At 42.8% G+C, this 25,360-nt stretch overlaps 1 protein-coding gene across 7 annotated transcripts in view; it reads left to right on the top strand.

Annotated features, from left to right (window-relative positions):
• The window catches only part of abca2 (ATP-binding cassette, sub-family A (ABC1), member 2), a 79,169-nt gene that overhangs the window by 23,283 nt on the left and 30,526 nt on the right, over positions 1 to 25,360 (top strand). For 3 of the 7 annotated variants that reach the window (XR_002197655.3, XM_010892431.5, XM_010892434.5), the window contains exons 2-10: positions 7,301 to 7,394; positions 8,255 to 8,257; positions 14,696 to 14,807; positions 15,242 to 15,399; positions 15,880 to 16,004; positions 23,157 to 23,270; positions 23,373 to 23,549; positions 23,731 to 23,952; positions 24,247 to 24,611. Coding sequence is in view for 6 of the 7 variants with exons in the window: in XM_010892431.5 (XP_010890733.2) it covers positions 7,301 to 7,394; positions 8,255 to 8,257; positions 14,696 to 14,807; positions 15,242 to 15,399; positions 15,880 to 16,004; positions 23,157 to 23,270; positions 23,373 to 23,549; positions 23,731 to 23,952; positions 24,247 to 24,611 (1,370 nt within the window). In the remaining variant the exon portion in view is untranslated. Of the gene's footprint in view, positions 1 to 4,616; positions 4,664 to 7,300; positions 7,395 to 8,254; positions 8,258 to 14,695; positions 14,808 to 15,241; positions 15,400 to 15,879; positions 16,005 to 23,156; positions 23,271 to 23,372; positions 23,550 to 23,730; positions 23,953 to 24,246; positions 24,612 to 25,360 lie in introns of those variants that run through there. The other 4 variants (XM_020052573.2, XM_010892432.5, XM_010892433.5 and 1 more) reach the window with 4 other exon arrangements.

Genomic DNA, 25,360 nt, shown 5'->3' on the forward strand with positions numbered 1-25,360 from the left:
TCTACAATCGAGTTAGCCTGGGTCCTGCCTGGTGAAACGGACAAATTCATTCCAGATCCAAATGCTGACAGTCTTAGTATCGCAATCATCAGTCTCCAGTGTTATTTAATCCATTTAAAAAGACGATGAACAGACCTCTGTGTGTTTTGCAGGTCAGCGGCAGACTTTATTTACAGACAAATGCTATTCCTCTGCGCTGTATATCTAAGCATTTAGGTCGAGGGAAAGGAGTAAAGCCTTCCTTGGGGGAATACTGGAAGTGTCTTTGGCTCAAGCTAGCATCTTATTTATGGAGTATGGAGATTCAATCAATTTCTATTGAACAGGGTTCCGTTCTGGCTCGGATGTCAGCTCCATTAGCCCTCAGACGGGGAACACCGGCAAAATGCAGGAAATGTGTCAAAATACCTGAATCCCAATGTTTGCTTCATATCTCTCTTGTGATGCATTTTTTCATGACACAAATGCTCACAACAAAACACAGCCAATGACAAGAAATGTAGCCAACTCCTTCTCCCATTTTAAAATATCTGGCATACCCACTATCAAAATCAAATCAGTCCGCCTGTCTTTAGAAACATTTATTGTGTAGCCTGTTGACTTTATGGGCTTATTTGAGTGCAAAGATACCCTGTGATCATCACCGGTTTCTGTTGTAGCTCTGCCACTGTAGCTCTGCCACTGTAGCTCTGCCATTGTAGCTCTGCCACTGTAGCTCTGCCACTGTAGCTCTGCCACTGTAGCTCTGCCATTGTAGCTCTGCCATTGTAGCTCTGCCATTGTAGCTCTGCTGTTATTTCTCTGTCAGTGGTCCCCTGCTACTGTAGCTTTGCTGTTGCAGCTCTGCTACTTTAGCTCTCCTGTTGTAGCTCTCCTGTTGTGGCTCTCCTGTTGTAGCTCTCCTGTTGTGGCTCTCCTGTTGTAGCTCTGCTGCTTTAGCTCTCTTGTTGTAGCTCTGCTACTGTAGTTCTGCCATTGTAGCCCTGTGCTACAGTTGTACCTACCACGGAGGGCTGCAATGAGGGAGAGGGGCTCATGGCCCTGTGATGTCACTCTAACACTGTCCTGTTCTCCATGTGTGAGATTAGTCCAAGACCGTGAGACAGACAGATTCAGGTACTGTGAAACATTTCAAAATTATGCCGTTACTCCTTTTTAAGTGACTGATGGAGGCCCAACCATTTGGATAAAATGCTCGGCAATATTCAGACCATTTGATTTTTCCAACCACCCACCTATATACTTTGTGAATCTCAGACACTGGCTACACGGTGGCCCAGTCCCAAACGAAAGCCTCTACCAGGCTTTTTAGGGCACTACTTTGACCAAAGTAGTGCTGTCATTTAGCTGCCATTTAGAACGCAGACTGTACAGTGACTCATTGGAACATGTTTGAATGGCATGGCTGGAATGCAATTATCTGGGACTTTAAAATCATATTTGTCTCTCTCTCTCTCTGCTCCCCTTCCTGCTTTCTCTCTCTCTGTTTGTTCTCAGTAGGTTATCGAATCAAATTGTGTGAAGGAACCCTACAGTGGCGTGAAAAAGTAGCTTTCCTCTTTGTCTTTCTCTTCTTTGTAAGACTTTCTTTGTATAGTCAGTCTGTAGGTTCTTTACAGAACTATGAACATAATATGAACAACATTTCAGTTACCTGATCTAGTAACACAAACCCAAAACTTAAACTCACCCTAACCCTTTCCCTAACTAAATGCTTGCTAACTCTGACCTAAACCTATCCTTAAATCTAGTAAGCATTTTCTTATTTTTTCCTAGTTGACAGCAGCTACAGATTATAATCTTGACCATCCAAAATATGTTAGGGTTAAAATAAGTGTTAGGGTTTGGTTTAGGGAGATTGTTAGGCTTAGGTATATGATGACATTTTTGGTTTGGCTTAGGGAGATTGTTAGGCTTAGGTATGTGATGAGGTTTATGGTTTGGCTTAGGGTTAGTGTTAGTAGATAGTTCAATAAAAGGTTATGGGCTGTCTGTAGTTTGTAAAGCACCTACTTTATCCAAATAAAGTGTTGACCCTCTTTTCTTGGGCAAATTTATGTCAGTGAATGTTTTCAGATTTTCAACCATACTAGACATATTGTTTATTACATTTAAATTAAAAAAGCTATCAAGATTTATGTACTCAATTTAATTATTGATTAATGTGATGCAACACCCAAAGCTCCCATGTGAAAATTTGATTTCCCCCTTGTACTCATTAACTCTGTCTTCTAGCATGTGTTCCGATGTGCCCGCTGATTGGTCAGACCTGATCTTAATGAATGCTTATTTCTATTAAAATTAAGTCTGTTTGCTGGACTAGCGTGCAGTGGTATCACGTCCTGGCACGCCCTGTCCAACACGGCCTCTCCAACACGCCCTCTCCAACACGGCCTCTCCAACATGCCCTCTCCAACACGCCCTGTCCAACACGGCCTCTCCAACACGTCCTCTCCAACACGTCCTCTCCAACACTCATTTTTATTGTCAGTCATTGTTTTATTTTGTCCCTGTCGTGGTTGTTGTTTCTGTTCTCTGGTTCTGTTGCATTTAGTTTTGGTATTCAAGTGCTCTGTTTTCCCTGCATCTTTTTCCAGCCTCTGTGTACAACTCTGTGTACAACTTTACAAGTGGAGTAAATCCATGGATGGAGAACAAGGCGATTAGGTCTGAAAGGACATAATTAGAAAATAACTATTTTCATGATTATTAATGGAAATGTATTTCAACAAAGAATAAGATAGCAGTGTTATTGACAGTTTTCAGTATGTTGTTCAACTATTTTCTCAGAGTCTACCTGCAACCCCAAAAAATTATGTTCCCATATTATGCAAATGTTTCACTCTGTTCTCAGAGAAATTATATATTTTTTCAGTGTAACCATTTAGGAAATATATGGTTTTTATCCCATAACCAAAACAAAAGTGTTCCCACAATCTCCAAATATGCTAGCTGTCTGATATAGCTTTGAAATGTGTATGAAGTACTGTAGGTACTAAATTAAATCAATAATATATGTATGAGCGTCAGCTACCTCACCAAAAAATATAATATGTTATATCTGCCATGTGTGTGTGTGTTACAGTAATCACAGTAATCATACATCTCTCTGGTCCACCTCTGCATTCAGTATTGAATAAAGCAGCTAGACAGGCGCATTGGAACACTCTTATAAATAATGGAAAATATACCCCCTGCATGCAAATTTTGTAGAGAAAAAATCCAAACCGGCACTTTGAAACTCACTGATTCAGATGGGAAGCTATTTAATATTCAATTGAAAGGATTGTATTTGTCCTTTCAGAGCCCCCAAAAAAAATCTATAATCTTGAGGTATTCTAATAGAAGACAAACGCTCCCTAGATAGTGATTTTCTGCAGAGTGTGTCAGTGTTTTAGTGTGTCTGCATGTGGGTTTGTGAGTGTTTGTTCTCGCTTGCTTTTGTGTGTCCACACTAGGCAGAAAGACCAGTGCTGTTTACTCCTCACTCAGAATCTTATAACGAAAGCTTTGTTGATGGTGTCAGTTGGGTCATTGTGCTTTGTGGGAGAGGCATGTCAAAGACCGGTTTGTCTACCGTGACCTTCACAGAGAGACAGACAGATTGTTTGACCTCCCTGTTTCTCAAGTCAGTTAGATACGACTGGGGCACAGCCCAGCGATGAGTAGAGATGCTTCACACACACATATACGCACACACACACAAACACACACATACACGTTGTCACTCAATCACTTATCCATCCTACCTATCTCTCTGGTGACTCAGCATCTAGCATTTGATTGGAGAGATGGCCGTGTGCAGCTGTGTGATTACGTTCTGTGTGATCATGTGGGGATCAGATAGTGCATGTAGGTCCCCATAAAATAGTTAAACCAGACAGAGCATTCACAACAGGGTTTTTTTCCGGTCCCCACTAGGTGAAGTGCAATTTCGGGCTTAGCGGTTAGGTTAAGGGAAGAACTTCTAACTGGGCATAGGTTTAGAGCCGGGGTTGTTTTCAGGTTAAGGTATGACTGTATGTGGTGGCCTATCCATGCTTGCATGTATATTTTGTGAGTATGTGTGGTTGTGGTAGAGGGTGGGAATGGTAAATTCGAGAAAGACAAATGGAGAAAGTTAGCGAGAAAGGAAGTACCCAGAGAACCACAAAGAATTTGAGACGCTGTTACACTCTTATCTTTTAGGCGAAATACAGCAGTGTGCAATCACAACAGCATAATTTGTGTCTTGTTTCCATGTGAAAAGGGCAATCGTTGGAGCCGAAACACCATTGTAAACATGACCAATAGGCCTATTCTTCATTCTGCTTATTTTCAGTTATCATTTACTAGTAACTATTTGCACATTGTTACAACACTGTACATAGCTAAATAATGGAACATTTTGAAAGCTTTCATCCTTTTGAAAATGTTAGGTGAAAGGTTTCCATGTGAATAATTCCATTTCCTTTACTTCCACTTGATTTGGCAATGTAAACAAAATGTTCCCATGTCAGCAAAGCCCTTCATTTCCTTAGAATTCAATTGAATGGAGAGAGAGCGAGAAAGACAGAAGTGTGCACAGATGACTGTTTGTCCTTTGGTGCCGGATAACGTCATAGACTGACGCGATCTCCAAACTGGTCTGTTTCTCCTCACTAGAGCTCCGATGCCCAGCCAGGTCAGTAAGGCCATTTGTCGCCCACACACTTCCAACCACCTCTCGCCCCCGACTCCTTCCAGCACAACCTTCCTCTCAGTCCCTTCATTTCCACACCACCCCCTTGAATAACATGACTTTGATAATGTTAATGTCATGCTTATGATATGGGTCATACGTCACCGTTCCCAACCAAGTTGAACCCAGGACATATGTAGACATGTAGGAGGAGCCCACCTCCCGTACATGGGTACAAATGGTCCTCTGGCGCTTCCCAGCACTACTGTAACTAGAGCCAATGGGGAAGCGTTGGGGGAGGAGTTTCATTTCACCTCGGGTGCCCAGAGTTTGCTGGTGTCTTACCGACAGACTGGTTGGTTGGGTCTATGTGGGCCATGGTGCGTCCCAGCTGACTGTTGCAGAGGACGGAGCTTTAGGCCGAGTTTCCAACTGCCTTCTGTAGGAGGTTCTGACTCCCGCAGCGGAAGGGGGGGGGGGGGGGGGGGGAGAGCTCTGTCCTGCTTTCTACTGTATGCTTCCTGTCTGTCCGAACTCCTCCCATTACACTCTCTTTTTCCTCACTTCTCTCTATCCTTTCTCTCTCACCTTCACCTTCATTCTCTCTCTTTTTCTCCCGTCTCCCTCTCCTCCCCGTTCTCTCCCTCTCCTCCCCGTTGTCTCCCTCTCCTCCCCGTTCTCTCCCTCTCCTCCCCGTTCTCTCCCTCTCCTCCCCGTTGTCTCCCTCTCCTCAACGTTGTCTCCCTCTCCTCCCCGTTCTCTCCCTCTCCTCCTCGTTCTCTCCCTCTCCTCCCCGTTCTCTCCCTCTCCTCCCCGTTCTCTCCCTCTCCTCCCCGTTTTCTCCCTCTCCTCCTCGTTCTCTCCTCATTCTCTTTCTCTGTCTTGAATTCTAATCAGGAGGCATATACCTTATCATTCTTGATGTGATTTATGAATCATGGCTTTGGCAATCTGCTGTTTGTTGGGTTTAAGGCGTGTATAATTGAATGTTTCTACTTTGGAGTGTGGCAGCCGGTCTCAAAGATGGGCCAGGAGGAAGAATTTGTTGTTTAATTTAACCTTTCTCTAACAAACCATGTCAATTTAGAGCAACCTCTTATTTACATTGATGGCCTGGCAGCAGGCGAGGGGCTGAATAACTCGATAAGGTTGAGAGTGTTCTCTTTGAACTCTCCTGAAATGGATGATTTTCAGTGTTAATAACATATTCAACACAGTATCACAGGTTTTTGAGAAATAGGCACAAATAGCTTATTAGAAATGTGGGACATTTTAAGAAGTGTAATGTGCAGGTGGGTTGGAGTAAGGGTTAAGGTTTTAAAGTAAGAAAATGTCACAATGTTCCAGCTAGCCTGGTTCAAATGCAAGTTCAGTCGACCAATCACGAGTCTACTTGGAAGTGTCTGCCGGCTTTTTACATCTGGACACAGCAATTTCAAAGTAAAATCTAGCTGAGGTTTCATGTGAGTTGTTTTCTTTTTGACACAGTCCCATCAAGGCCCCTTTTGTAAGGCACCCAGACTATTGTTACTGTATGCACTTCTGACTCAGCCGTGGCAGACAGTTACACCTTTATTTGCCATAGGCCTCTTGTTGGCCTCCTTGATTTTGCCCGGATGTTCAGATTTTGTGGACTGCCTGTTTTGGACAGCTTCCCAGTTGTGCAATATTCTGTCCATTTCTTAATAATGGACTTTACTCTGCTTAAGGGATGTTCAATGCTTTGGACATGTTCTTCCATCCTCCCTCTGATTGGTGCTTTTAAAGAACCATATTCTAGATTAACTTTGAATGTCCCTTTGTTCTTTATGTTGTAGTTTTTGATAGGAACTGTACTAACCAACAGTGGGACTTCCAGAGAGAGTTGCGCGAAACCTGAAATCATGTGAAACATCTTGATTGCACACAGGTGGACTCCATTCAACCAATTACATTACTTTTGGTTGTCATAGCAAAGGGTGTGAATATTCATGTAATTATTTATTTTCTGTTTCAGAAAAGTCCAGGTGGGGTGGTAGTTACATTATGAGATCCACTGTTTGTCTGGTGTTTATTTTAATGTCTGTTGTTTTGCTTTTCTTTTCCTTTTTACTGTGAAGCTGTCTGCCTCTTCTGCTCTGATATCGCTACTAGATACTGATCTCTATCCCAACAACGTGTGTTTTCATTTCTTGCCAGATGGAAACCAAAGACATGTGTGTAGGTGTGTGTGTGTGTGTGTGTGTAAGTGCGTGTGCGTGTTTAGGGTGTGTGTGCATGGTACATTATATACTACTACTTTGCAGTTTTTTTATTGCATATAATATCTGTAGCCTACCACATGAAAGCACTGGTGCACAATCCATAACTCAATAATGCATATTTAGCAGAAGTGTACAACCTTCACCCCACTAAGCCCCTGATTTAACGGATCAATAACTGACACAGAGTTAAGTCAACTCAATCCAATCGCTTGGTTGATCCATTGCCAAATGAATGAGAATTGACAACTAGTGGGTCAGTGTGAAACACATAGCGTTGACTCAATATAAACTTGGAGTTGCATTGCTGTCTTACTATAGCTGTTTTAGCTGGTCACGGGTTTAACTCTCTCCCTCTTCTCTCTTTTTCATGTTATGTTCCTTTCCTCCACGTCCACAGTGGGTGTTGGCCTTTGAGATCTTCATTCCCCTGGTTCTCTTCTTCATTCTGCTGGGACTGCGACAGAAGAAACCTGCCATCCCCGTTAAGGAAGGTAGGAAAGAAAGAACAAAACAAAGAAAGGAGTTTCTTGACAAGACTGTGAATAAAACCGATTGTAGGAGAAGTATTGTAGGAGAAGCCTTTGTGTGCCTGCCTGGTTTATACGTCCGTGCCAAATCTGTGGAACCGCTTGTCATGTCAGACATTGTTTGTCTTGACAACGACAGCGGCGGAGCCGGCCGGGAGCCCAGACAGATCTGGGAAGAGACTAATTCGGAACATTACAGAAACAGTCAATAAATGTCCTGGTGTTCCAGAATTCGGGGTCGGAGTGCTCCATATTTCCCATTTATTGCTTCTGGATCCCAAGAATCCTTGTTTCATTGAAAGTTCTTTAAAATGTCACGACCCTAGCGGGACCAGGACCCATCTTGGCGGGTGTAGCTCACTGTTGCCCCCCAGAGAAGAAGGGTCGCTCGCCAACACCATTTGGTGCCCAGCTTCAGATCAATCGCAAGTCAACTGTAGTTCACTATAAAGGGCATAGGCTGCAATCTGAGATGGAAGACGTGTGTTGTTGTGAGAGAGGATATTGCTGTATAGATCTGCTGCCTTTCCCTGTTCAGTTGTGAAAGGCGCAACCTTGCTAATCCGCCAGCGCCAGCCCGTTGCAACGGCGCACAGAAGCTGTCTGGTCCATCATGCCATTCATAGAACAGTTTTCTTTAATCACGTTCGTTTGTGCATTTGTCATTGTTCACGGACATCCACCCTGTTTAATTTACATGCTTGTTTTTTTCTCTGTTTTGCTGTGTGGCTGTCCACTCTTTCTCTCTTCCTCTGTCTCCTTCTCTGTCTATCTCTCCCTACTGTCGTCTGGGCATGATGCATGTACGCTGCATGCTGGATCAGTCTGTAAGTGGCCAAGCTGTCTTTGTTATTGTGACTGTGACTGGCTCATTCATGAAAAGCTCATTAATGGTTCTGATTACCATGACTCTGAGTCGGGTCTCCCGATGTAATCCTCTGTGGGACGTTAGACCGTGTGTGTGTGTGTGTGTGTGTGGTTTCCATGTCTCTGTGTTTTCAACGTGGAGCTGAGCCTCAGGCGTTCTCTTTCGGATGCACTCCTTCCAGCCAGAGCAGTAGATTATAGTGGGAACAAGGTCTTCCGGGGTTCCTGTCATGAAGACTGTGTAATGTACAGCCAGCGGATCCTATTTCACACGAGACTAATACAGAAGAGTTAGCGCTGTTAGGGACAAACTGACACGCTGTCACACACACAGAAAGACACACAGAAAGACACACCGGCAGACAGACCGCCAGACAGACCGGCCGACAGACCGGCAGACAGACATTCAGACAGACTGACTGACATTCAGACAGACATTCAGACAGACTGACTGACATTCAGACTGACATTCAGACAGACTGACTGACATTCAGACTGACAGTCAGACAGAGACTATTTAAATGTGTAGCTCAGTTGTTAGAGCGTGACACTTGTTAGAGCGTGATGCTGCCGATTCCAGGGTTGCGGGTTCCAATCCCGTGGAGGACCAGGATGAAGCTGCATCCATTGAGTCTAGAGAGGAGCGTCTGCTAAATGACATCAAAGTGAAATGTAGGAGGCGAATACTATATTTTATCTATGACTGTGCCACGCTGAAAATCAAAGTCACGACTGTCTGTGTGAAAACAATGCTTCTGTGTGGGGTTGTGAGGGTGATTGGTGTGTGTATTTGGGAATAATTTGGGGCGTGGCTGTCTGTGTTTCTGTAATCTCCAGTAACTGGTAACTACAACTACTGCCGGATATCCTGTACAACATCTTTGTTTGATGAAAACCCCTTATCTCCAAAACAGCCCCTTATAAGCATACTGAAAAGAACACCCAATGTTCCTGTTAATGAACACCCTGAAAATCCATCAGCTATTTTGAATTCACTCTCGCTGTCCTCGCCAACGGGAGTCACTGCATTCAGTAAGTGGAAAACAATGGAAGTTGGCCAGAATGTATAAAGGAGGTTTTCATCAGACAGCGAAGTTACCTTTCAACATGCCGGCTCGTTCGTCTACCCTCTGCTTTTCATGGCACTGTACATGGTCCCATGTCCTTTATATTACAGCCAGTGTGTGATGGAGGACCAGATGTCAGGTCTGTACCAGGATGAAGTGCGAGACTAGCTTCCCATTGACTTTTCAATTTTGTGTACTATTTTAGCCCTGGTCTAAGATACGGCACTCAACAGGGACTATGATGCCATCTGGAATGTACCCACTGTTCTGTTAACTCTGGAATAAGAGAACCTGTCACTGTAACACTTACAGATTTTATCAGACGCTTTTACAGAAGTATGTGATAATATTTCACCACTCTTAGTACAGGAAATGCTTTTTTCACAACTCTAAGTACATCTGACATTGACTGAGTACAAAAAAACATCTAGGAAGACATGTTCCACATTGAAATACGTTATGTTCATACCAAGCACATGCTGTCACTATGCTAATTGTTCCTATTTGATCATCACTTAAACATTTGGTGAAGATACTGCATGTTTTTGACATTGTTTTGGTTTGATTGAAAAGTAAAGAAACGGCACCCTAAAGCCATAGATTTGTATGTGTTTTCGGTGGGATTCAAACCCATAACCATGGTGTTGGTAGTGTGAGCCACAAAAAAAACACTGCATTGTCTATGTACTATACAATACTGTCATACACAGGACATGACTGCCATTGACAGTAGTACCACAGCTGGTAAGCGTATTACCATATACAGTGGGGAGAACACGTATTTGATACATTGCCGATTTTGCAGGTTTTCCCACTTACAAAGTTTGTAATTTTTATCATAGGTACTCTTCAACTGTGAGTGACGGATTCTAAAACAAAAATCCAGAAAATCACATTGTATGTTTTTTTTGTAATTAATTAGCATTTTTTGCATGACATAAGAATTTGATACATCAGAAAAGCAGAACTTAATATGTGGTAGAGAAACCTTTGTTTGCAATTACAGAGATCATAGGTTTCCTGTAGTTCTTGACCAGGTTTGCACACACTGCAGCAGGGATTTTGGCCAAAAAGCATCCCCAAAGAATGATGTTTCCACCTCCATACTTCAATGTTGGGATGGTGTTCTTGGGGTTGTACTCATCCTTCTTCTTCCTCCAAACACGGCGAGTGGAGTTTAGACCAAAAAGCAAAATTTTTGTCTCATCAGACCACATGACCTTCTCCCATTCCTCCTCTGGATCATCAACAGGCCTGGACATGCACTGGCTTGAGCAGGGGGACCTTGCATGCACTGCAGGATTTTAATCCATGACGGCGTAGTGTGTTACTAATGGTTTTCTATGAGACTGTGGTCCCAGCTCTCTTCAGGTCATTGACCATGTCCTGCCATGTAGTTCTGGGCTGATGATCATTGATGCCCCACGAGGTGAAATTCTGCATGGAGCCCCAGAACGAGGGAGATTAACCATCATTTTGAACTTCTTCCATTTTCTAATAATTGCGCCAACAGTTGTTGCCTTTTCACCAAGCTGCTTGCCTATTGTCCTGTAGCCCATCCCAGCCTTGTGTAGGTCTACAATTTTATCCCTGATGTCCTTACACAGCCCTCTGGTCTTGGCCATTGTGGAGAGGTTGGAGTCTTTTTGATTGAGTGTGTGGACAGGTGTCTTTTATACAGATAATGAGTTCAAATAGGTGCAGTTAATACAGGTAATGAGTGGAGAACAGGAGGGCTTTTTAAAGAAAAACTAACAGGTCTGTGAGAGCCGGAATTCTTACTGGTTGGTAGGTGATCAAATACTTATGTCATGCAATAAAATGCAAATTAATTATTTAAAAATCATACAATGTGATTTTCTGGATTTTCATCTCTCACAGTTGAAGTGTACCTATGATAAAAATTACAGACCTCTACATGCTTTGTAAGTAGGATAACCTGCAAAATCGGCAGTGTATCAAATACTTGTTCTCCCCACTGTATACCATGTGATCACTAGCAATACATTTCAACATGGAGCAGGATGGACAACAAGGCAGTGGAATAAATCAGAGAGACCACGAACAGGGTCACAACTACATATTTGTTGATAAATCAGGCTTCTACCGGGCCAAAACTCAACAGTGTCAGCGCAATATCATTGGCCAATGAACAGCTGTCCTGGACAATGTGGGGGACATATTCATGTGTGCAGCCGTATGGGAAGATGGGGTGGTAGGAGATAAGACACATCTTCAATCTTACAATGCCGTGGCTGTACAGTTCCTTAATAACAATGTTAATGATAGGCTCCACCATTCTGAGGTGATTCAGGAATGGTTTTGGGCCAATCCCTGATTCTTGAACCTAGACCTGGCCCCATAATCTCCTTTTTCATTATGGAGGTGGAAGGTCTATGACCGCCATCCCAAAGAGCATGTCATCCTCCTAAAGCTCATGGACTAATGACTTAATAAAAATAATTGCACAATGTTATGTTTTGATGACTTAACGAATGTTGTTGTATTTCACCAAAAACCTAGTGGTTGAATCACTGATCTTCTGGTGAAAGATCTTTACAAATTAAATGAAAGAAAAATAATTTGTTTTGAAAGCAAGATTCAATGATTTACAAGTGTGATCTGTCTGTTTTGAGTCTTGTACTAAAAGTTTTGAAACACTGCACCATATTATTGATAATAGAACCAATGCGACTGAAAAAAACTGTAACTGGGCTGACATGACTCAGCAGCTTTGAATGTTAGATGTCCTTAATGCACCAATTTTAGAGCATTTTACCCTCCCCAAACCTAACGGTTACCAACAGTGATGAGAAAACAAGAAACTGATCTTAGATTCTTGTCTCTAGCTGCCAACTGATCTAAGAGAAAAATGAAGTTCTCAAATAAGTACTTCTTTGTCTGGATTTACAGTGAGGGAAAAACATTTTTGATCCCCTGCTGATTTTATACGTTTGCCCACTGACAAAAAATTATAAGTCTATAATTTTAATGGTAGGTTTATTTGAACAGCGAGAGAGAGAATAACAACAACAAAAATCTAGAAAAACGCATGCCAAAAATGTTATAAATTGATTTGCATTTTTATGAGTGAATTAAGTATTTGATCCCCTCTCAATCAGAAAGATTTCTGGCTCCCAGGTGTCTTTTATACAGGTAACGAGCTGAGATTAGGTTTGTTACCTGTATAAAAGACCCCTGTCCACAGAAGCAATCAATCAATCAGATTCCATACTCTCCACCGTGGCCAAGACCAAAGAGCTGTCCAAGATTGTAGACCTACACAAGGCTGGAGTGGGCTACAAGACCATCGCCAAGCAGCTTGGTGAAAAGGTGACAACAGTTGGTGCGAATATTCGCAAATGGAAGAAACACAAAAGAACTGTCAATCTCCTTCGGTCTGGGGCTCCATGCAAGATCTCACCTTGTGGAGTTGCCATGATCAATTTGAACGGTGAGGAATCAGCCCAGAACTACACAGGAGGATCTTGTCAATGATCTTAGGGCAGCTGGGACCATAGTCATCTAGAAAACAATTGGTAACACACTACGCCGTGAAGGAATGAAATCCTGCAGGCCTCGCAAGGTCTCCCTGCTCAAGAATGCACATGTAATGGCTTGTCTGAAGTTTGCCAATGAACATCTGAATGATTCAGAGGAGAACTGGGTGAAAGTGTTGTGGTCAGATGAAACCAAAATCGAGTTTTTTGGCATCAACTCAATTCGTCGTGTTTGAAGGAGGAGGAATGCTGTCTATGGCCCCAAGAACACCATCCCCACCATCAAACATGGATGTGGAAACATTATGCTTTGGGGGTGTTTTTCTGTTAAGTGGACAGGACAACTTCACCACATCAAAGGGACGATGGACGGGGCCATGTACCGTCAAATCTTGGGTGAGAACCTTCTCTCAGCCAGGGCATTGAAAATGGGTCGTGGATGGGTGTTTTTTAGTTGTTATTCTGTCTCTCACTGTTCAAATAAACCTACCATTAAAGTTATAGACTTATAATTTCTTTGTCAGTGGGCAAACGTACAAAATCAGCAGGGGATAAAATATTTGTTTTCCCTCATTGTAGCTCAACAGTGGCTTTTTCTAACTTTTGTAGGTTATTCAATATGACTGCAACATCGTAGTAGTGTCAGCAGTCCAGCCTGGAATTGGGCATGGATGAAGCAGTGTCGATTTTTATATTCACAGGGAATTATATGAATAAAAACAGCAAGACAATATCACCACATGTTAAAACTGCACCAAAGCAGATCCATTTAATCATTTGCAAACCTAAAGTCAGTCTTTAGTAATATGCTTACATAGCAATCTACAATGCTAGTTAAGACAACTATAATATAAAACAATGGCTTACCGCCATGACATTTCAAAAGAGATCTCTTTGTAATAATTAGCTAGAAGAACTAAAGCACTTTATAAGGTTGAAGTTCTTTATTATGATGGCATGCCAAGAATATCTTCAAAATGGCTACCTGACAGTTTGAGGAATGGGTCATTGAGGAGGCCCTCAAGGATCTGTTCTGCTGTGAAAGAGAAATGGGGAAAACTGTCAGTGACCACATTTATTTAATGAAGACCTTTTTAACTCAGCAGTTGTCACAAAATGCTTGTACAGATACCCAGTCTGAAACCCTAAAGAGTAAGCAACAACAATACATTGACGCACAGTGGCTAGAAAAACCAAAGTAGGGTCGGAACCAGTGTAGAATCTGATAGGAGCCAGACTGAGGTGTGGTCGTCATGGAAATGTGCATATCCAGCAGCAGTAAGGATTAGAAACTGGAGGGACATTTTATTAAAACAGAAGGAAGACAATATGACTTCAAGCCTGACATCTGAGTCCATCTCCTTTCTGGCACCTGCTGGTTTACTTGGGTTTCTCTTTCTTTCTAACCTGGTCTTTCTTTTTGTCTCTTCCCTCATCATCCATTCTATTTGGGTATTTTGGCTACATATAAACCCTACATTTAAACCCTTCAACGCCCTCCATACCACTTCTATCATATCCCATTTCCTTTCCGATGTTTCTGTGTGAATCCTGTCTTTGTACTGCCTCTCCGTGCCTTTCAATATTCCCTCCCTCCTCCCTCTCTCCTCCCCTCCTCATCCCTTTTCCTCTCCTCCCCCTCTTCTACCATCCTCCTCCCATCCCTCATCTCTCTCTTGTCCCTGTCCTCCCTCTGTCCCAACCTTTCCCATCCTCCCTATCTTCTGCGCTCCTCCTCTCCTCCCTCCCTTCCCACTCTCTTCCCCTCCTCCCTCTCCCCTCCGTCTCCCTCGCTGTCTGTACTCCCCGTGGTCTCCTTCCTCCTACCCAGCCTTCTACAGTGCAGCCCCCCTCACCTCGGCAGGCATCATCCCCATCATGCAGTCTCTATGTCCCGACGGCCAGAGGGATGAGTTTGGCTTCCTACAGTACAAGAACTCCACGTGAGTCGTGGTCACCATCTCTCTCTCTCTTTTCTCTCTCATACGCTCTCTCTCTTTTCTCTCTCTGTCTCTCTGTTTTCTTCCTCTTTTCTCTTTTCCGCTATCTTTCTTTCTTTCTCTCTCTCTCACTTTCTCATCTCTCTGTTCTTAAAGCCTTTAGATTTAATGGCTCTTACCATTAGCGGTCTGATATTGTCAATGTTATTGTCTACAACAGTGGTTTTCAAAGTGTGTCTTGATGTTCTCTGAATAGAGGCAGATGTGAAAGAGTGTCATTATCTGTAATTATATAGATATGATCAATGTATCTTTGCTTTTTCATTTGATACATGGTTCTCCCCTAAGAGGAGAGGCCTGCCATAATGTTTTTGAACTATACCCCAATATGTGCTCCTTTCACTCTGTTTCTCCTCTTTTTCTCCTTGCTTCATCAGTGTGACCCAGTTGTTGGAACGGATCAGTGAGGTGGTGTTACAGAACCACCTGTTTACAGCCGACAGACCTGGACTGGGCCAGGAGCTGGAATCTCTACAGCAACACCTGGAGAGCCTCAGCACATCCTCCCTGGACAACACGTTTGACAGCAGCCAAGGTGGGGTTCACCCAGCCTGGACATAAACATGCCAAAAATAGATATATCGAATACTTAGAAAGGCACCTTTTGAGATGTAAATGTATGAAAATCCATGATAATATTTATTTTTTATATAGGTTTACTTAGGCTCTGTGACATCGACAGTGAGTGATACCAAGCTTCTGGTAGCAACCAAAAGAAAGTAATTGGTAAATGTGATTGATTAAGGCAGTTGGAATCTACATACCAAAGTATAAATAATTTTGGTTGCATTTTAGGTAATACATGAAGTTCTGGACAAGTATTGTTTTTTTTAAATTGTATTAGTGAGGCATATCTTTGTAAATGTATTTGCATTTAATGATCTACATTTAATTTGTTTATTTCTGTACCCAGCATCTGCTACTATACTCGAATCAACTAAATTGTTCTGTCCAGTTTCAGTTCCAGGAACTCAGGTCTGTTTGTTTATGGTGTTGCCGTGTGTTTCAACACCAGCAGGGTTCACCGTGGCCAGTGTGTTGAAGAACCCATCAGTGTTCCATCACTTCCTGGTCAGAAATCTGTCCCTCTCCAATGATACCGCCAGTCTGCTGGTCTCCACTCCTATAAACCTAAAAGAGGTCAGTGTTAAACACACGTGCGAAGACATGTACAGATATACACACACACACACTCTGACACACACTTATCCCCCCCCCCCCGGGGACTCTTTTTTATGGATTTGACATGACTGTTGACCGATGAGCTAAGAAACACTGTTAGTGTAGACTGATATTTGAAACCTTGGCTATTGGCCGTATGCAATTTTGACTCCTAAATTTAAGGAAACATCGATCGGTCAAGATTTTCCTCTTGGCAAACACAGTTACTTTCTTTTAGCAGTGACATTGAATCGTACTGTATCAGTAGTTGGCTCTATGTCCCATCCATTTTGTCTTCCATTTCTGTCTCAGTTCATTTAGCCTCTCTCTTTATCTCTCTCCACCCTCTCTGTCCTCTCGGTCTCTGTCTTTGTCTGTCTCGCTCTCCCTGCCTCTCTACCCCATCACTCACCCCTCCCACACTCTCTCCCTTCCTCCGCTATTGTCTAGGCCTGTCTCTGAACCTTGTCTTTGTCTTCTCCATGTCAGTCACTTGACCCTGTTTGGCTTTGTCTCCATGCTACCCTTGAAAGTCCTGTCTCTCTGTCTGTCAGTTCTATGTATGAGAACAAACACTGACATCCTGTCTGCTCCTTCGCTACCCGCTGCTGCGTTGCCAAGCAGTACATCTCTGAACCACCTGTTTTCGTGTGTGTATGTGTGTGTGTGTGTGTGTGTGTGTGTGTGTGTAACAGTTTTATTATGTTGGTGAGGACCAAAAACAGGATTGTTAAACAAGGTACAGTTACTCTTGTGGGAACACTTTGTCTTTTTTTGCTGTTGTTGACATTTTCCCCTTGAGAAAACGAGAAAAGGAACCAGGCAAGCTTTGTTCAGCCGGCTCGCGATTAGAAGGGATGAATGTTGTTGGCCTGGCTTGATTCAGTCTGCGGTTTCCTATGTGGCAGACTGTGTCTTTAACCACTACGCTATTAAAACAGATGTGGTGTCTGTTTACTTCCTGCATTGTCCAAACAATTAGTCTTTAACAACCAAACCAACAACAGGTGTAACAGAGTCGCTACACTACATTCAACACGTTAAATTAAAAATAGTTTACTGTAGATGGCTAGCTAATAGCTTTACAGTACCTATAATGAGAACAATGGCTCCAATCACTCCATGGTTTGTTTCTTTAGAATAAAATTACAGTTGAACAGCCAACCACTACGCTATGTAAATCGACATTTAGAGCAATATCCTTGTCGGTGCAGTTTGTCCATCGCAATATAACGTCACCAGTTTTTCTTTAGGCTTACTATACCTACTATGTACCTACTGAAGCTTGTAGCCAGCAAAGTTCTAGTCTATTCTGAACAAATCATAATGCCTAATTTGTTTGGTGTCAGTCTGCATCTCTAACCCCTACGCTTTTTAACAGTGGGTAGTGTGATAGAAATTCCATGTATCAACAATGGGACTCAAGTCCTTTAATCAGTAAGAATGCATCAGGTTTCAGAAACTTCCCCAACAGTAGTCAGTCAGTTAGGCACTCACTCACTCAGTATGAGACATTTGCTCTTCTTGGTCGGCTCTGCTTACGCAGTCCGGCAAAAAGGGCTTACAGGTTAGGTTTAGGGAAAAAGTTAGAATAGGGTTTAAGAAATGTAAGTATGTTCAGGGGTTTGGAGTAAGGTTAAAGGTCAAGGTTATAGGTTAAAGAAAATTGGATAAAATTATTAGATTAGATTCAACGTTATTGTCATTGAACAAGTTCAAGTACTGTACAACAAAATGCAGTTAGCATCTAACCAGAAGTGCTAATAAAAGAGGAAATGTACAAGTATTTACAAGTATTAAGTGTATATTACGTGTATAAGTGTAATGTATAGATGTGCAATGACGGCAAATGCGGTACAAATGGCAATACTAAATGTGAAATTAAGGCAAATAGAAGAAGGCAGAAAATATTAAGTATAGTGTATGTTACAAGTGGGATAATAGTTGTGGGGGTACAAATGGCATTCTAGATGTGCAGTCAAGGCAAATTGAAGGAGTAAGGTAGCATGTGCAACCGGGAAGCAGAGAGAGCAGCAATGAGGTCCCCGAGGTAGATGTGTATGTAACTGTAAAAAAACAAATGTACGATGACAATTCTAAGTGTGCAAGGAGGCAAATTGAATGTGCAAGGTGCATGTGCAACTGAAATGCAGGGATGCAGGAATGAGGTTGCCGAGGTAGACAACTGAAAACGTCCTTATCAGACTTTGCAAGGCAGTGTCAGAGTAGTGCAATGGAGTAGAGCACCAAGGTCCCTGAGAGGTGGGGGGGGGGGGTATTGTTAGAGATGGGTCACAAAGTTCAGCAGGTTTACAGTAGATGGATAGAAACTGTTCCTGAGCCTACTTGTGCAGGAACGAAGTTGACCTGTACCGCCTGCCTGATGGTTTGAAGGCAAACAGTTTGTGGCATGGATGTGAAGGGTCCCTGATGATGCTGCACGCCCTCCGCAGACACCGCTTGCGCTGGAGGTCTACGATGGCCGGGAGCTGGGCACTAGTAATGTACTGGGCAGTTTTCACCACCCGTTTCAGCTACGGAGTAACCTCTAGACCACTGTGGCACAGTTAGTCAGAATGCTTGTGATTGTGCAGCGATAAAAGTTCACAAGGAACGACAGACGGGTCTTCTTCAGCCTCCTCAAAAATTTCAGGCGCTGCTACACCTTTTTGACCAGGGTTGAGGTGTTGGGTTGTCGAGGAGAGGTCCTCTGAGATGTTCTGAGATTTTCTTTGCGTTGAGGGCCAACAACAACAACTATAAAGGCAAATATATTTTCTGCCCTCTTCTATTTGCAAGGTGCTTCAGGAAGCATTGTGGTGAAATCTCTTCAGATTACCTCAACAATTTCACAACTAGAATGCCAAAGGTCTGCAGGGCTGTTGTCATGACCCATTCTCTATACGCTCACACCTTCCTACAGAACTTAAGAAAACGAACCGTAAATAATTGAAGGAAAAAATAACAGGATAAAGTTTGACCATTATGGAACGAAAAATGGAAATAACCCTCATAATCAACAGAGCAATTTAACAGGGAGTGGCACACCTAACGAAGAATGGACACTACTCACCACCCCTTGTTTAGCTCTGTCAGGGGCCACGGCCTTCTGTTGGTCTGCTGCTGACTATCTGATTAGGATGTCGACTAGTTCAATATAAGGGTGTATGTGTATATACTACTATATATAGTAGTGAAAACAAAACCAAAAAGTCCTTGCCGAGGTGGAGGAAGTGCCCCCAAAAATGTATACAAATACAGGGCGTCTAAAGATACTCACAGCTTGTCTATCCAAAAAAATGGTAGCTGAAATAACGAATTCACTACACAGCACAACAGCTTCGAATGTAGTGGTGTCACAAACACTCTCAATCTTTTCTCACACTCCAGTCCCCATTTTCAAAATAAGACCTCCTTTTATGGTTCTACCTCAATCAAGTGCTGAAGGGAGGATAATGAATTAGTAGGAGTGTCATATTCATAGGTTGCCACTCCCTTGTGCGCATACCAAAAGAGAAACCAACCCAAAAATAAAATTGTTACCAAAATAATAGTTTAACACAAACCTGTAACCGTAACACTGTATATGCTGCAAATGCACAATTGTTATTTCAATAAAAGATCATGATTTCTAACTTTGTCAATGACTATAATTCCCATTCATTTTGCTATATATTTACAACTACAAACCCGATTCCAAAAAAGTTGGGACACTGTACAATTGTGAATAAAAACAGAATGCAATGATGTGGAAGTTTCAATATTTTATTCAGAATACAACATAGATGACATATCAAATGTTTAAACTTAGAAAATGTATCACTTCAAGGGAAAAATAAGTTGATTTTAAATTTCATGGCATCAACACATCTCAAAAAAGTTGGGACAAGGCCATGTTTGGCATGTTTGGCCATGTGTGGCATCCCCTCTTCTTTTTATAACAGACTGCAAACGTCTGGGGACTGAGGAGACAAGTTGCTCAAGTTTATTAATAAGAATGTTGTCCCAATCTTGTCTAATACAGGCTTCTAGTTGCTCAACTGTCTTAGGTCTTCTTTGTCGCACCTTCCTCTTTATGATGCACCAAATGTTTTCTATGGGTGAAAGATCTGGACTGCAGGCTGGCCATTTCAGTACCCGGATCCTTCTTCTATGCAGCCATGACATTGTAATTGATGCAGTATGTGGTCTGGCATTGTCATGTTGGAAAATGCAAGGTCTTCCCTGAAAGAGACCACGTCTGGGTGGGAGCATATGTTGTACTAGAACTTGGATAAAACTGTCAGCATTGATGGTGCCTTTCCAGATGTGTAGGCTGCCCATGCCACATGCACTCATGCAACCCCATACCATCAGAGATGCAGGCTTCTGAACTGAGCGCTGATAAAAACTTGGGTTGTCCTTGTTCTCTTTAGTCCGGATGACATGGCGTCCCAGTTTTCCAAAATTAACTTCACATTTTGATTTGACACTTTTCCACTTTGCCACAGTCCATTTTAAATGATCCTTGGCCCAGAGAAAATGCCTTCTGGATCCTGTTTAGATAGGGCTTCTTTTTTGACCTATAGAGTTTTAGCCAGCAACGGCGAATGGCAAGGTGGATTGTGTTCACCGACAATGTTTTCTGGAAGTATTCCTGAGCCCATGTTGTGATTTCCATTACAGTATCATTCCTGTATGTGATGCAGTGCCGTCTGAGGGCCCGAAGATCACGGGCATCCAGTATGGTTTTCCGGTCTTGACCCTTAAGCACAGAGATTGTTCCAGATTCTCTGAATCTTTGGATGATATTATGCACTGTAGATGATGATAACAATTTTTCTCTGAGAAACTCCTGATATTGCTCCACGATTTTTCACCGCAGCATTGGGGGAATTGGTGATCCCCTGCCCATCTTGACTTCTGACAGACACTGCCACTCTGATAGGCTCTTTTTATACCCAATCATGTTGCCAATTGACATAATAAGTTGCAAATTGGTCCTCCAGCTGTTCCTTATCTGTACATTTAACTTTTCCGGCCTCTTATTGCTACCTGTCCCAACTTTTTTGGAATGTGTAGCTCTCATGAAATCCAAAATGAGCCAATATTTGGCATAACATTACAAAATATCTCACTTTCAACATTCGATATGTTATCTACTGCTGGTCATAAAATTAGAATATCATCAAAAAGTTGATTTATTTCAGTAATTCCATTCAAAAAGTGAAACTTGTATATTATATTCATTCATTACACACAGACTGATATATTTCAAATGTTATTTCTTTTAATTGTGATGATTATAACAACTAATGAAAATCCCAAATTCAGTATCTCTGAAAATTTTAATATTACTTAAGACCAATACAAAAAATTTTTTTTTTGAAATGTTGACCAACTTAAAAGTATGAACATGAAAAGTATGAGCATGTACAGCACTCAATACTTAGTTGGGGCTCCTTTCGCCTGAATTACTGCAGCAATGCGGCGTGGCATGGAGTCGATCAGTCTGTGGCACTGCTCAGGTGTTATGAGAGCCCAGGTTGCTCTGATAGTGGCTTCTGCATTGTTGGGTCTGGCGTATCGCATCTTCCTCTTCACAATACCCCATAGATTTTCTATAGGGTTAAGGTCAGGCAAGTTTGCTGGCCAATTAAGAACAGGGATACCATGGTCCTTAAACCAGGTACTGGTAGCTTTGGCACTGTGTGCAGGTGCCAAGTCCTGTTGGAAAATGAAATCTACATCTCCATAAAGTTGGTCAGCAGCAGGAAGCATGAAGGGCTCTAAAACTTCCTGGTAGATGGCTGCGTTGACCTTGGACCTCAGAAAACACAGTGGACCAACACCAGCAGATGACATGGCACCCCAAACCATCACTGACTGTGGAAACTTTACACTGGACTTCAAGCAATGTGGATTCTGTGTCTCTCCTCTCTTCCTCCAGACTCTGGGACCTTGATTTCCAAAGGAAATGCAAAATGTACTTTCATCAGAGAACATAACTCGGCAGCAGTCCAGTCCTTATTGTCTTTAGCTCAGGCAAGACGCTTCTGGCGCTGTGTCTTGTTCAAGAGTGGCTTGACACAAGGAATGCGACAGCCAAAACCCATGTCTTGCATACGTCTGTGCGTGGTGGTTCTTGAAGCACTGACTCCAGCTGCAGTCCACTCTTTGTGAATCTCCCCCACATTTTTGAATGGGTTTTGTTTCACAATCCTCTCCAGGGTGCGGTTATCCCTATTGCTTGTACACTTTTTTTCTACCACATTTTTTCCTTCCCTTCGCCTCTCTATGAATGTGCTTGTACACAGAGCTCTGTGAACAGCCAGCCTCTTTAGCTATGATCTTTGTGTCTTGCCCTCCTTGTGCAAGGTGTCAATGGTCATCTTTTGGACAGCTGTCAAGTCAGCAGTCTTCCCCATGATTGTGTTGCCTACAGAACTACACTGAGAGACTATTTAAAGGCCTTTGCAGGTGTTTTGGGTTAATTAGCTGATTAGAGTGTCTTCAATATTGAACCTTTTCACAATATTCAAATTTTCTGAGATACTGAATTTGGGTTTTTCATTAGTTGTCAGTTATAATCATCAAAATTAAAATAAATAAACACTTGAAATATATCAGTCTGTGTGGAATGAACTTTCACTTTCTGAAATAAATCAACTTTTCGATGATATTCTAATTTTATGACCAGCACCTGTATATTCTATTGTGAATTAAATATAAATTAATGAGATTTGTAAATTATTCCATTCCTTTTTTACTCACAATTTGTACAGTGCCCCAACTTTTTTGGAATCGGGTTTGTAATTTCATGTATGTTTTAATTGACATCTGTGACCCCAAACATTTATCATGTCCTCAGAAGGGCAGAAAAATGCTAAATGTGTTTGAGTGTGCCTGTGTGTGTACACATTTCCATTTTATCTATTCATGAAAATATGCCCGTTTGGGAAATTCCAACAGTATTCCAGTCATCTAATAGCTATCTAGGAAGTTTCTAGGTCCTAAGCACTCAACTTATCTATATCACCCAGTGGTGTTTGGGCCCTTAAAACATCACGTTTTGAAGTCTGTTCATGAGAACTTCTTGGATTAACTTCCTGATCTCTGACTGTGTCTCTTCTCTCCCACCGATGACATTAGGCATTCAACCTGATTTTTGGCATGTACCCCAGAGCTGAACCAGGTAGTAGTCTGGGTTCTGGAGGTGCAAAAGAGACTACACAAACTCCTGCAGACAAGGTCCTTCAACTGGAGGTAGGCTACAATGAGACAAAATCCTCTTCATTAAATTACATTGAACGGATATAAGTTGATGTATCACTGTATTGCAGCTGTAACCCCCACTCCTCTCCTTAGGAGAAGCTGCTGGGAGCCATGCATAGTCTTGATGGAGGATTGATCCACAAAGCTTTACAAGACCCAACCAAAGCGGCGCATAGGCAGGCCCTCCTCAAAGTCATGTCCCAGGCCTTAGGCCTGTCAGGAGGGGGAGCTGGCCAGAGATATGATCCTCAGGGACTAAAGGAGGTGGAGGTAGACAGACTCTTTTATAAAGCCTCCTCTATCTGATTCATTAACTCCTTCATCCTGCATATGTTTCTGTTGAATCACTAGGCTTTGTCATGAAGGACTACAACTGAAATAACTGATGCCATATATACTGAGGATGATGATGATGACTATGGTGGTTTATTTATTTATTTTTATCCTAAAGGGAGTTCTCCTGACTGGTGCCATGTTGGAAATGGTAACATGTCAGGAGGACGGGACCAATGAGCTGAGCAAGATCCTACTGGTTCCCGAGAAGCAGCAGCCTCTGCTCCAGGCCTATCGCAGCGCGGTGTGTGGGGGAGGGGAGGGGCTGAGGGCTGAGCGCTTCAGAGAGATGAGCCAGGAGCTGAGGGACCAGATGGACACACAGAGCCTCATTGACAAGGTACAGCGGAGGCCTGGTGGCCTCATCTCAAACGGAACCCTTTTCCCTACTCAGTGCACCACTCCCCGGTGATGAGACGCTTTTCACTCATCAAGCAGACAATCACTGTGGACGGTGTGTTTGGAATGGCGAGACATTCCACAGCTTTTCATTAGCTCTGATGCTGGACCTCTCCCCGTCTCTCTCACTATGTCTCTATTTCACTCTTTCATTAATGTTTGATCTCGCTTTATTTTCTTTCTTTCTCCCATTCCCTCTCTTCTGTCTCTCCATGCCTCTCTGCGTTCTCGCCAGCTGCGTCTGGGGCAGGCCAACTCCTCGGCCCCCCTGTCCCGGTCTCACGTGGGCGCTCTGCTGAAGGACCTGGCTGACGTGGAGCGGCTCCTCCGGGACGTGGACCTGCTGTCGGGCCTGGCTCGCCTGCTCCCCAAGGGGGCGTGCGCCGGCCGCGTCGGCCCCGGAACCCCGACCAACGCCTCCACCGCCTGGGCCGTCAACGCCACCGCCTGGGGCCTCAACGCCACAGAGACCCCCGGGGAGGACGGGGGGGAGGAGGAGGGTGGAGGACAAGACCAAGAAGAGGAGAACCCTCACTCGCAGTTCTCTGCGTTCGTGCAGCTGTGGGCGGGGCTTCAGCCAATCCTCTGCGGGAATAACAGGTGTGTGGGAGGAGGAGTGGAAAGTTCCTATCTATGGGCTGGTTTACATTACGAAAGGGAGGATGGAATGCCAGATAGAAACTTGATACAGAAATGTGATATTGTTCCGACAATTGTCTTCACACATGCAAAACCCCAGGGGGGCTTGTTCGAAAATCTCCCGAGCTATTAATATCTGCAATTGATATCTACAAAACATTTTATAGTCTCTACTTTGAAGACTCGTAACACCTAATAGGACTGTCATTCTAATCTAGTTGGTGTTTAAATGAACTCCCAAGCACATTCTCCATGTCTGGTGAAAGGACGTTAGCTTGAATTTCTAATTTCTAAATTAGCTTGAATCAGATTTCTGCCATACTGAAACAAATAAAGTATATAGTGAAGTCGGTAATTATTTGGACTGTGATACCAGATTGGCTCTGTAATTCAGCATTTTGGATTTTAAATGGTAAACCAGGTACAGACTGTCAGCTTAAAAAAGAAAAAGTATTTTCAACCACATTGGATGAACCATTTACACATTTTTTGTACATTGTCCCCCAATTTAAATGATTTGGTCAATTCGCTTCACAGCTGTCGGGTATCAAGAGAGTTGTTAATGTCGTAGGCACAAGAGAGCTGCTCATGTCTAGCCATCATTCTAGGTTTTGCATTTATGTTTGGAGTCATTTGCTGGTGTCTGAGAACCAAGGACGAAGGACCAAAGAAGTGTCAATACAGGTCAAGCTGGTGTACAGCTTTTATAA

Source organism: Esox lucius, chromosome 13 (genome assembly GCF_011004845.1).
Source record: "Esox lucius isolate fEsoLuc1 chromosome 13, fEsoLuc1.pri, whole genome shotgun sequence".
NCBI classification, from domain to species: domain Eukaryota; kingdom Metazoa; phylum Chordata; class Actinopteri; order Esociformes; family Esocidae; genus Esox; species Esox lucius.